Source organism: Stenella coeruleoalba, assembly GCF_951394435.1.
Source record: "Stenella coeruleoalba genome assembly, chromosome: 19".
NCBI lineage: Eukaryota > Metazoa > Chordata > Mammalia > Artiodactyla > Delphinidae > Stenella > Stenella coeruleoalba.
The window spans coordinates 54,514,898-54,527,294 of NC_137165.1; the positions used below are offsets into that span (position 1 = coordinate 54,514,898).

The 12,397-nt window shown below is 61.8% G+C and overlaps 1 protein-coding gene across 1 annotated transcript; it reads left to right on the plus strand.

The window, feature by feature from the left end:
• Positions 1–168: 168 nt before the first annotated feature.
• GRIN2C (glutamate ionotropic receptor NMDA type subunit 2C) lies at positions 169–12,144 on the plus strand (the record flags this gene model as incomplete). The annotated part of the gene is made up of 12 exons (XM_079905569.1): positions 169–582; positions 2,835–3,433; positions 3,737–3,851; positions 4,941–5,152; positions 5,309–5,474; positions 5,818–5,971; positions 7,514–7,639; positions 7,957–8,186; positions 8,572–8,732; positions 9,233–9,420; positions 10,366–10,598; positions 11,044–12,144. The coding sequence occupies exons 1-12, from the start codon at positions 184–186 to the stop codon at positions 12,142–12,144; spliced, it is 3,684 nt and encodes a 1,227-aa protein (XP_079761695.1). The 5' UTR covers positions 169–183.
• Between the last annotated feature and the right edge of the window lie 253 nt (positions 12,145–12,397).

Here is a 12,397-nt window from a genome sequence, read left to right on the forward strand (position 1 = left end):
TGTCTCCCCCTCTCTCTGCCTCTCTTTGTGGAGGGAGGTTTCTCCCTCTTCTCTTTCATCCTCTGGGTGTGTGTCCGTCTGACTCTGGCCTTTGCCTCCTCTCTGTCATTCATCTTTTCTCTCCGTGCCTCTGTCCCCCTCCCTGTGCCTATCGTGGTCTCTCCGCAGGACCCTCCAGTGGACATGGGTGGGGCCCTGGGGCCGGTCCTGCTACTCACCTCACTCCTCGGTGCCTGGGCAGGGCTGGGCCCAGGGCAGGGCGAGCAGGCTATGACGGTGGCCGTGGTGTTTGGCAGCTCGGGGCCACCGGAGGCCCAGGCCCGTATCCGCCTCACCCCCCAGAGCTTCCTGGACCTGCCCCTGGAGATCCAGCCACTCACCGTGGGTGTCAACAACACCAACCCCAGCAGTCTTCTCACCCAGATCTGCGGGCTCCTGGGCACTGCCCGAGTCCACGGCATCGTCTTTGAGGACAACGTGGACACCGAGGCCGTGGCCCAGATCCTCGACTTCATCTCCTTCCAGACCCACGTGCCTATCCTCAGCATCAGTGGGGGCTCCGCTGTGGTCCTCACCCCCAAGGTGCCCATTCAAAGTCATGTCCCTACATCCCATGAGCCTGGAGCCAGGCTGGGGCTGGGGGAGAGGGGCTGAGTCTGGGCCAGGGAGACACTTAGGTCCTGGGAACCTGGGATTGGGTGGGCCCAGCAAGGGGGTGAGGGCGGAGGGAGGCCTGGGTGAGGGAGGAGAAGCCTGTGGGAATGATGCTCCTGTGTTCTAGAAGATAAACTTTCTGAGCTGCTTTCGCACTTGTGTCTGGATGAGGGATGGGCAGGTACCAAACCCACCTCTGGTTCTGGGGCAGCCCTCGCCCACCTTCTCCCTGGTTTTCTGGCCTTCCGTGGTCAGGCTCCAGACCCAGAGGTGCAGGGCCAGGCTGGGTGTGGGATCTGATGTAGCTGGCCTGCAGCGGAGAACATCCAAGGGCAGGTCATGCCCTTGCTGTCCTGTGGGGAGAAAGCGCTAAACACACATTCACCAGCAATCACAGCTGGGGTCCTAGTCCTGAAGGAAAAACACAGGATGCCCCGAGGGAGTCCAGTGGGACCCCTTCTGGGTCTGGGAGAGAAGGTCTCCTAAGAAATGACACCTAAGCCGGGACCTGGAGGATGAGGGGGGGTGACAAGGTGTGTGTGGGGGGTGGACGGGGGGAGAGTGTTCCAGGTGAAGGGAGCAGGTGGTGTGAACACCCAGAGGTGAGAAGAAGCACAGAGTTTCTGAGGAACAGAGAGGAGCCTGGAGAGGGAGGCGAGATCCCAACCACACGGGAGGACACTTGGGTTTTACTCTAAGTAAGTGAGGAGCTGAAGAAGGTGTTGAGGGAAGACTGATCTGATTTGCCTTTCTTTTATGATTATATTTTTATTATGGGGAATTTTTTTGTTTTGTTTTGTTTTTTGCTGTACGCGGGCCTTTCACTGTTGTGACCTCTCCCGTTGCGGAGCGCAGGCTCCAGACGCGCAGGCTCAGCAGCCATGGCTCACAGGCCCAGCCGCTCCGCGGCATGTGGGATCTTCCCGGACCGGGGCACGAACCCGCGTCCCCTGCATCGGCAGGCGGACTCTCAACCACTGCGCCACCAGGGAAGCCCTATGTGGAATTTTGAGCATACACAAAAGTAGAAGAGTATAATGACCCCATGTATCCCCTATCCATCCCAGGCCAACCCTGCCTCAGCCTTACCCCCACCCACTTCTCCTCTTCTGTTTTATTTTGAAGCAAGGCCCAGACAAATATTTATTCCATCCATAAATACTTCAATACACATCTCTAGATGATAGGACTTTACAAAATAATAAAACCACCATACATCATCACATCTAAAAAATAATAAAAATTCCTTAACATCATAAAGAATCCAGGCAGTGTTCAAATCTTCTGCGTTGTCTCATAAATGTTTATTTTTATGTCTGTTGACTTGAATCAGGAACCAAATTAGGTTCCCACGTGGCGATTGGCTGGGATGACTTACGAGTCTTCCCTCTCAAGGCTCCTCCTCCATCTCTCTCTTTTTTCCTTGCAAATTTGTTTGTTGAAGGAACTGGGTTACTTGTCCTGTAGAGTTTTCTCGGAGTTGCTTTTTTAAAAGATTGGGACAGTCGCAGTGTGGTGAAATCTTGGAGGGGCTGCAGTGGCAGCAGGGAACCCACAGCTAGGAGAGGCTTGCGCCAGCCCAGGCTCGATCTTGCAGTGTCCTGAGCGTTTGTGGTGGCAGAGGCAGTAGAGAGGAAGAACATTCTCATCCCCAGGGCTGCATAGAGGATGGTGCTTTCCCAGTTACCTGTGGGCCTGACATTAGCTCTCAGCACGGTGGTTCTCCACCCACACAGTACTTTAGAAAATACAGACACCCAGTGTACCATGTCTAAGATTCCCATTCAGTTGGTCTGGACTAGCGGGCTCAAGAGTCACCTAAAGAGCTTGTTGAAATACAGATTCCCGGGCGCCATCCTCAGGGATTCTGATCCAGCAGGTGAGCACTGAGCCCGAGAATCTGCATTTCCTACAAGCTCCCAGCTGACGCTGCTGCTGGTTTGCGGTCCAGCACGAATATTTAAAAAATCTCTCCAGGGCACTCTAATGGGCGGCAGGGGCTGGGAACCACGTGCGGGGCGGGCGGGCGGGAAGGAGGTTATCGCGAGACTAGGGCTTCCGGGACACTCAGCACCTTCCGACGCAAGGGTGTGTGGGGGTTGACGGAGGGAGTGGAAGTTGGGGCGGGGCGGGACTCGGCTCGCCCCACCCCCCCGCTCAGGCCCCACCCCTCCCCCTAGGAGCCGGGCTCCGCCTTCCTGCAGCTGGGCGTGTCCCTGGAGCAGCAGCTGCAGGTGCTGTTCAAGGTGCTGGAGGAGTACGACTGGAGCGCGTTCGCCGTGATCACCAGCCTGCACCCGGGCCACACGCTCTTCCTCAAGAGCGTGCGCGCCGTCGCCGACGCCAACTACGTGGGCTGGCGGCTGCTGGACGTGCTCACGCTGGAGCTGGGCCCCGGAGGGACGCGCGCCCACACCCAGCGCCTGCTGCGCCAGATCGACGCCCCGGTGCTGGTGGCCTACTGCTCGCGCGAGGAGGCCGAGGTGCTCTTTGCCGAGGCGGCCCAGGCCGGCCTGGTGGGGCCCGGGCATGTGTGGCTGGTGCCCAACCTGGCGCTGGGCAGCACCGACGCGCCCCCCGCCTCCTTCCCCGTGGGCCTCATCAGCGTCGTCACCGAGAGCTGGCGCCTCAGTCTGCGCCAGAAAGTCCGCGACGGCGTGGCCATCCTGGCCCTCGGCGCCCACGGCTACCGGCGCCAGCACGGCACCCTGCCCGCCCCGGCTGGGGAGTGCCGCGGCCACCCTGGGCCTGTCAGCCCTGCCCGGAAGGCCTTCTACAGGTGGGCACCTGCCCAGGGTATAGGATGGCCACGAGTGGCCGTGAGTTTGGGCTCACTGGTCACACCTCCCACTAGGTGTGTGCCTGCGGCCGAGTGACCTCACCTCTCTGGGCCATTGTTTCTTCATCTGAGAAAAGAGCAGGGTGTGAGGGTGTGGTGAGGATCTCGAGGGTCAACACAGGGAAACAGAACAATAATTACACAAATGCTACCTGTTGGTGGCGGTGATGAGGCAGAAGGTGGGGGAGGGCACAGCTGGTCCTGGTCAGGGCTAAGAGGACCCTGGCTTCTCCCCCCTCGCAGGCACCTACTGAATGTCACCTGGGAGGGCCGGGACTTCTCCTTCAGCCCTGGTGGGTACCTGGTCCAGCCCACCATGGTGGTGATCGCCCTCAACCGGCACCGCCTCTGGGAGATGGTGAGAAGGGGGTGAGCCCAGGGGCCCTCGGTATCCTTTCATTTTATCCCCCCCTCTTGTCCCACAGATGAGCAGAGTCCCTTCTGTCCCTCATCCAGCCCCTCATCCTTCAGGTCTCAGCTGAAACATTTCCACTGAGAAGCCTTCCAGGTCTCCCGGGGGTCTGAGGCAGCCCTGCTCGGGGCTCCCACAACACCCTTCACTATAGAACTTATCAAGCACTCTTATTACACAATCCTGCCCCTGAAGGAGTAACCCACAGCTGTATTGGCTAGACGGACACGTAAACAAATAGAATTTGGGGTGGTCAGTGCTTAAGAAACAATGTTTGCAAAGCACTATGGGAATAGAGAGGAGGGGCAGAAATTAGTTCTGCCTTCAAAGGAGGAAACTGGGGGAGGCTTCACAGAAGTTGGGATATTTGGGCTGGGCTATGGATGGTTGAGTAGGAGCCCATCGGGAAGGGATAGTAGCCTGGTATAGACTGAGGGGAAAGAGGGTTTAGAGTTTTTTTGTTTTATTTTGGTTTTGGTTTTTGCCATGCCATGCAGCTTGTGGGATCTTAGTTCCCTGACCAGGGATTGAACCAGGGCCCATGGCAGTGAAGGTGCCGAGTCTTAACCACTGGACTGCCAGGGAATTCCCCTGGAGCATTTTTAAGTGATGCGTTTGGAGGTGTGGGGACTGGGGAAGAAGGGTAGGGTGATGGAGATAAATTGGACCCGTGAAGGGTCTTGAGTGCTGGGCTAAGGACTTTATGTGAAGCTTGGGGGAATGAGTGCGGTGTGACAGGCTCAGGTCTGGGCTTTAGGAAGAGGCCGTGAGCCAGCAGCAGTGTGGAGGCTGGACTGGAAAGTGGGGGACCAGAAGCCGGGGAGGCTGCAGGGAGCCCTCTCCTTGGCCAGCCCCTTGCCCCGACTCTCCTGTTCTCCAGATGCTCCCGCCCCAGGCCCTGCTTCATCCTGCCCCGAGTGACCTTAGGTGTGGTGGGAGGATTCTTGGTCCTGCAGGCCTCGCCCAGAGGCCCCACCTATAGCGTGGGCTTAGTGGGGCTGAGGGTCCCGGGCTGAGGCCGGTCATCCTCTGCAGGTGGGGCGCTGGGACCATGGTGTCCTCCACATGAAGTACCCGGTGTGGCCTCGCTACAGTGCTTCCCTGCAGCCCGTGGTGGACAGCCGGCACCTGACGGTGGCCACGCTGGAAGAGCGACCGTTTGTCATCGTGGAGAGCCCCGACCCTGGCACAGGCGGCTGCGTGCCCAACACTGTGCCCTGCCGCCGGCATGGCAACCACACCTTCAGGTCCGCGAGAACACCCGGGAGGCCCTGTGTGAGCCGTGTGCCGCCGTGCGATGGCGGGCGTTGTGTGTGCCTTATGCTTGGGTATAGGGGTGGGCGTCCACCAGCCAGGCTGGGAGGAGCCGCTGGCTCTGACCCCTGCTGGTCTCTTGGTGGCAGCAGTGGTGACACGGCCCCCTACACCAAGCTTTGCTGTAAGGGCTTCTGCATCGACATCCTCAAGAAGCTGGCCAAGGTGGTCAAGTTCTCCTACGACCTGTACCTGGTGACCAACGGCAAGCATGGCAAGAGGGTGCGCGGCGTGTGGAACGGCATGATCGGGGAGGTAGGCCCGCCCCCAGGCCACCTGAGCCCGCCCACCTGCCCGCCTGCTGCCCTGGGCCCCATCCATCCGTCAGCCACCCTCGGATGTTCCTTAGGTGTTTCCTCCTGTTCTGGGGATCAGTCAGGGTGGGACCCAGGCCCAGCTCCTAAGGGTCTCCGAACTGGCAGGGGCACTGTGCTGGCACCAATGATGACCCCTCGGGTCAGTACTGAAAGTGGAGCTCTGAGGACCCAAGTGGGAACAACTGACTCAGCTGGTGGGTGCTGGATGCGGGGCTGGGAGAGGAGTGGGGGAGTCCTCCAGCCTGCGGGAGCCCCTCCTCTGATCCGGGCCTGACCCCCAGGTGTACTACAAGCGGGCAGACATGGCCATTGGCTCCCTCACCATCAATGAGGAGCGCTCCGAGATCGTGGACTTCTCTGTGCCCTTCGTGGAGACGGGCATCAGTGTGATGGTGGCTCGCAGCAACGGCACCGTCTCCCCCTCGGCCTTCCTGGGTGCGGCTCGGGGTGGGCAGGGATAGTGCAGTGGACGTGTGGAGCGTGGGTGGAGATGGGGAGCTTGGGGTGCACCCTCAGAGAGCAGCACTGCAGCCTTGGGTCCTTGGAGGTTAGCCAGAGGCCTGAGCTATAATAGGTGGGTAGAACGGAGAGGGAAGAGGTGACGTCCAGGTTCAGTCCTGAGCCTGGGTGCTCGGTAAGGGTGGGGGATGGGGAGAGCGGGGTAAAAGGTGGCACCATTGTGAAGGACAGGACAACCAGCGAGGCAGGCTGCCTTCAGGAGGTGCCTCGTGGGCTGCGACATTGCTTTTTGTTTCATTTTTTGGCCTCGTGGCTTGCGGGATCTTAGTTCCCTGAGCAGGGATTGAACCCGCACCCTCAGCGGTGAAAGCGCAGAGTCCCAACCACTGGACCGCCAGGGAACTCCTGGGCTGGGCCGTTGGGACAAAGGGAGAAGATTCACGGGGGGTTGGAGGAGCCAACCCAGAGCACGGGAAGCCGGGCTAGTTTCTGACTTGATTAGAAATTCAGCATTTCTTGGGCAGCTCCCTTGTGCCGGGTCCCGTGCCAGGTGCTGGGATCCGGCCATAGTCCTGGCCTGCCCAGAGCGCCCAGTCAGAAGTTCAGGTGGGACTTGCAGTGTGGGATGGTTCAAAGAGCCCTGAGGACAGCTGAGCCTCTCGACCAGGAGCAGAAGAGGGAATCCCAGGTCTGCCTCTTCCTGCTGTGTGACCTTGGGCAAGTCACTGAACCTCTCTGAGCAGGGTTCCTCAGCCACAGGGAAGGCAACAAACTCCACTTCGTAGGATGGGCATTGTATCGAAGGAGCAAATGCTTTGGGTAGTAATGACTTCTCACTCAGGGAGGCTGAAGTGATTTTGTCAGAAACCTCAGGTCGGTCTCCCCAGCCCCTCAGGCCTCGGTTTCTGTGTCAGTAGGATGAGGGGTAAGGCTTGGCTTCAGAGCTCTGATTCCAAGCAGCTCACCCATGCTGGGCCCGGGGTGTGTGTGTGGCGGGGGTGGAGTTCCAGACCCAGGAGCGTGGGCAGCGGTGCTGGTGGCGAGGAAGGAGAGGAGGAAAGCAGAGGGAGTTCCCTGAGATTGCTCCTGTGGCTTTGAGGGGCCACCCTCAGGGGCTGAGGGGTGGAAGAGGTTGCAGGCAGGGGCGGGGGGATGGGAGGGGAAAGGGAAAGAGCATGGGGTGCTGGCCCTCTTTTGTGAAAGGAAGTGGGGGGAAGAGGGAGAATGAGAGCCAGGGGAGATGTGGAATCAAAGGGAGGTTTCCTAGGGTGGGTGATGGGTGATGGGACCCTGGCCCAGGGCAGATGGAGGGGAGAGACCAAGAATGCTGGGGAGCCTGACCTCCCTGGGGGATGGCGTCTCTCCTGGGGCTCCACTGCTCTGAGAGTCAGAGATCCCTGAGCTCAGTCCACGGGGCTGATATGACCACATGGACCCACCTGTCTGCACCCAGAACGCCTGAGCTGCCGGGGGGAGACACAGCGCCGCCTCCTCTGAACCTCCCGCCTCTGTCCCCAGAGCCCTACAGCCCTGCCGTGTGGGTAATGATGTTTGTCATGTGCCTCACCGTGGTGGCCATAACCGTCTTCATGTTCGAGTACTTCAGCCCCGTCAGCTACAACCAGAACCTCACCAGCGGCAAGAGTCAGCTCCCACCTGGGCCCGGGGGCAGGGGCAGGGCTGGCACTCCCAGGAGGGGTGGGCTCAGGACCAGAGGGGCCCTTCAGAGAATGCCCCGTGGGGGAGGTCCCTGGCCTTCCGACAGTATGCAGGGGGCCAATCAGATACATGAGAGAGAGAGAGAAGCAAGGTGAGTTGACGTGCCCTGGGGTGGGGACAGCCAGGGATGGGGTCTCCACCCAGGACAGAGCAGAGACGGGAGCCGTGGAGTTGGGTGGGCTGAACCTGACCCCCTCTGTGCCGGGCAAGAGGAGCACCAGTGTCCCCCCTTTCACCCCCAGAGTCTGGGGGCCCGTCCTTCACCATCGGCAAGTCTGTGTGGCTTCTCTGGGCACTGGTCTTCAACAACTCGGTGCCCATCGAGAACCCCCGGGGCACCACCAGCAAGATCATGGTCCTGGTCTGGGCTTTCTTCGCCGTCATCTTCCTCGCCAGCTACACCGCCAACCTGGCCGCCTTCATGATTCAGGAGCAGTACATCGACACTGTGTCTGGCCTCAGTGACAAGAAGGTTCTGGAAGCCCCAGAGGGTGCTGTTGGAGGGTGGGGGGGATGCCGCAGCCAGGGGCAGGCCTTGGGTGGGACACAGGACAGTTGGAATCAGTGGAATTTGAACTGGAGGCGGGAGCAGGCAGAAGCGGGGGAGCCTGGGGAGGAGGGGGCTGGGGACGGGGACAGGGAGAGACGGCTCAGGTCCACTGACTAAGTGGCCTTGAGTAAGTCTCTCCCTGTCCCGGCCTCAGTTTCCCCGTTTGTGAAACACAGGCGTGGGCTGGACAGCCTCTAAGACCATGCTGCGCTCGCTATTCAAGTCCAGACTGGGGGGATGGGGTCGGGGCCGGGTCGGCTGGAGGGATGGAGGAGGGGTTGTGAATGGCGCTGCCCTCTGCGCGCAGTTCCAGCGGCCTCAGGATCAGTACCCGCCCTTCCGCTTCGGCACCGTGCCCAACGGCAGCACGGAGCGGAACATTCGCAGCAACTACCGCGACATGCACACCCACATGGTCAAGTTCAACCAGCGCTCAGTGGAGGACGCGCTTAGCAGCCTCAAGATGGGGTGGGTCCGCAGTCCTGCACCCACCCCCTGACTGTCTCTACCCACGTGTCTCCCCGAGAGACCCAAGGTGGGACGGTGAGACTGGGTTGCCATGTAGGACCCCCGGGGAGGGGGTGAGGAGGCCTTGGGGCAGAGTGCAGCTTGAGGACGCCCACCAGAGCCCAGAGACGCAGCTGTGGTATTGACCAAGGTTCAGCCATGCCCTCAGGTGTTGGTTGTCACCTTCTTAGGATGTTTAGGGGCCTGGAGGGCAGAGAGGGTGTGTCCTCTGGGAGCAGAGTGTCCCCTGGCCTCTCTGAGGAGGAGGGTAGGTGGGGTTCCGAAGCTGTGGGAGGGGGCTTCTCTGCACCAGGACCCCAGAGAACTAGAGAAGGCTCTGCCCATCCATCCCTCCTGGGTGGTGGTCAGTGGGCCCACGTGGCCCAGACCCCTGTCAGGCCCCAGGTTTGGTGCCCTGAACCCCACTTGATCCCTGGCCTGAGGGCTCAGCCTGTCCCCAGGAAGCTGGATGCCTTCATCTATGACGCTGCTGTCCTCAACTACATGGCGGGCAAGGACGAGGGCTGCAAGCTGGTCACCATTGGCTCTGGCAAGGTCTTTGCCACCACTGGCTACGGCATCGCCATGCAGAAGGACTCCCACTGGAAGCGGGCCATAGACCTGGCGCTCCTGCAGTTCCTGGGGGACGGTGGGTGCAGCCGCTGATGGGGGCTGGGGTGGGTCCCAGGTGGGCCACAGAGCCCGTGGTCGGGGCAGCTGCCCGACGGCTGGTCAACATCCCCACCACTGTCCTCTGAGTGCCCAGGGCCCGCGGGCACGGAGAGAGGTCTCTGGGGGTGAGAGGTGGGTGCAGTGGCTGGGTGGCGGGTATTAGGAGCAGCGGGATGGAGACGTGGGGAGGGGTTGGTTTGCCGGGAGGGAGCAGGAACTAGCTGGGGAGCCCTTGCAGGATGGGAAGACAGGAAGGAGCTCAGGCCACACGGTGGAGGTTGGGGGCATCTGAACTCCTTTACTTTTCCCCAAGACCCCTCCCCTCCATTGCCATCTTGAGATGACCTGGGGTAGTGCCAACAGCCTGCCTAATCCCAGAGCCAGAACCCAGGTTTGCCTTGGTACCCCGGGGGCTCACACGTGCGAGCGGTCCGGCTGGGCTGCCCCAACACCCAGAGAGAGTTTGAATTTAGAGTCCCAACCCTGTGAGATAAAGAACTGTCTGGTTTTCCATCAGTGCCGTAGAATAATGCGAGTGATAACCATGAAGGTGCCTGCAGCCTCCTTGGGGGCCGAGGCCTTTTGTCTCTGTGTGCCCAGCTCCATGCCCGGTGTGTAGGTGACCAATAAGTGTTTGATGAATAAATGAATGATAAAATTTATGCAGTCGACAAGCCTTTGCTGGGCATGTGGAGTGTGGGCTTGTGGGAGGTGGGCATGTCAGAGGCTGGCATCCCCCCCCAGCTCCCACTCTGCTCTCCTTCCTTCCTGCTCATTGACACCCCCTCCCCCCATCCTCCCCTGCCGGGCTGGATCCCCGTGTGGTCCTACAGGGGGGTGGTACCCTGGCCCCAGACCACTCCAGGCTTGGGTGAGCACTGGAAGGGTCCTTCCTGAGCCAGGTGTGCCTCGCCCCCACCAGGGGAGACCCAGAAGCTGGAGACGGTGTGGCTCTCGGGGATCTGCCAGAACGAGAAGAACGAGGTGATGAGCAGCAAGCTAGACATCGATAACATGGCCGGCGTCTTCTACATGCTGCTCGTGGCCATGGGGCTGGCCCTGCTGGTCTTCGCCTGGGAGCATCTGGTCTACCGGAAGCTGCGCCACTCGGTGCCCAACGCGTCCCGGCTGGACTTCCTGCTGGCCTTCAGCAGGGTGGGTGCCCACTCCACCCTAGACAGGCCCCAGCTTCAGGGGCAGCAACCCAGCTAAGTCAGAGCTGGCCATGGCCCCATTTACAGATGTAAAAGCTGAGGTCTGGAGAGGTGGCATGGCCTGCCAGCATCACACAGCAGGTGAGAAGCAGAGCCCTTTTCCAGCAGGCAGGGCAGGACTTTGGAGCCGGGCTGACCGGGGTTCGAGTCCTCACTGCCATTTACAAGCTGTGTGACTTTAGGAGAAGGAGTTACCCTCTTGGTGCCTCGGAGAGCTCCACTGTAAGCTCTCCCAGCAGCACACAGTAGGAGCTTAACAAATGTTAGTTACTTCCTGGGACTTAGAGACACCTGGGCTGATGCTTCCCACCTGGGTGTGGGGCGTGGGGCAGTCCCGGAAGGGTGGGCGCCGCTCACGCCGTGTCGGTCTCCTGCCTCCCGCCCAGGGCATCTACAGCTGCTTTAGCGGGGTGCAGAGCCTGGCCAGCCCCGCGCGGCCGCCCAGCCCGGACCTCACCGCCGGCTCGGCCCAGGTCAGCGTGCTCAAGATGCTGCAGGCGGCGCGCGACATCGTGACCACGGCGGGCGTGAGCAGCTCCCTGGACCGCGCCACGCGCACCATCGAGAGCTGGGGAGGCGGCCGCCGTGCGCCCCCGCCGCCCGCCTGCCCCAGTCCGCGGCCGCCCACCCCCGGCCCGACCCCCAAGCCGAGCCCCACGGGCTGCGGGCCGCCGGGCGGGGGCCGCACCGCGCTGGGGCGTAGGGCCCCGCAGCCCCCGGTCCGCCCCCCGACGCCCGGGTCCTCCCTACCCGACGTCTCCCAGGTGTCTGGCCGGCCGGCCTGGGAGGCGCGGTGGCCGTCGCTGGCCGGGCGCGGCGGGCGGCACCTCTCGGCCTCCGAGCGGCGCGCGCTCCCGGAGCGCCCTCAGTCGCCCGAGCGCTGTCACTACAGCTCCTTCCCTCGAGCCGACCGGTCAGGGTGCCCCTTCCTTCCGCTCTTCCCGGAGACCCCCGAGCCCGAGGACCTGCCGCTGCTCGGGCCGGAGCAGCTGGCCCGGCGGGAGGCTCTCCTGCGCGCGGCCTGGGCCCGAGGTTCGCGCCCGCGCCACGCTTCCCTGCCCAGCTCGGTGACCGAGGCCTTCGCCCGGCCCAGCTCGGAGCCCTCCTGGTGTGCCCGCCCGGCCTGCGGGCGCTGGACGCAGGCGCAGTCTATGCGGCTGCCGTCCTACCGGGAGGCCTGCCAGGAGCAGGTGTGGGCAGGGGCCCCCCGCTGGCCGCACGGACAGCACGCCTGCCTCCACGCCCATGCCCACCTGCCGCTTTGCTGGGGGGCTGTCTGCCCTCACCTCCCACCCTGTGTCAGCCACGGCCCCTGGCTTCCTGGGGCTTGGGGGCCTCCGGGGCACAGGGGCAGGACCCTGGGGCTGAGCACAGAATACAGGGACACTGGGGGGCTGGAAGAGGTCAGTAGGGTGGCCTGTGGGATGCACGGCTTCCCCCGACCGTGCACCTGGAGGCGGATCTCCAGCTTGGAATCTGAAGTGTGACGTGTCAGCTATTCAGCTCAGCTGGACTCTCCGCCTGGCACTGCCAGCGTTGGGGGGTAGGTGGGCTTGGGCTTTTCTGGCTTCTGCCATGAAATCCTGGCCATGGGAACCCAGTGACAGATGATGTCTTCCATGGTCAGCTCAGCGACCTCAGCAGCCTCAGGTCCTGGTGTGGGCTGGGCTTTTGCTATCTTCTTATGCAAATCCCTTCCCACCTGGCCTGGAGTCACAGGGAGCAGTGGGGTCTCCCTGC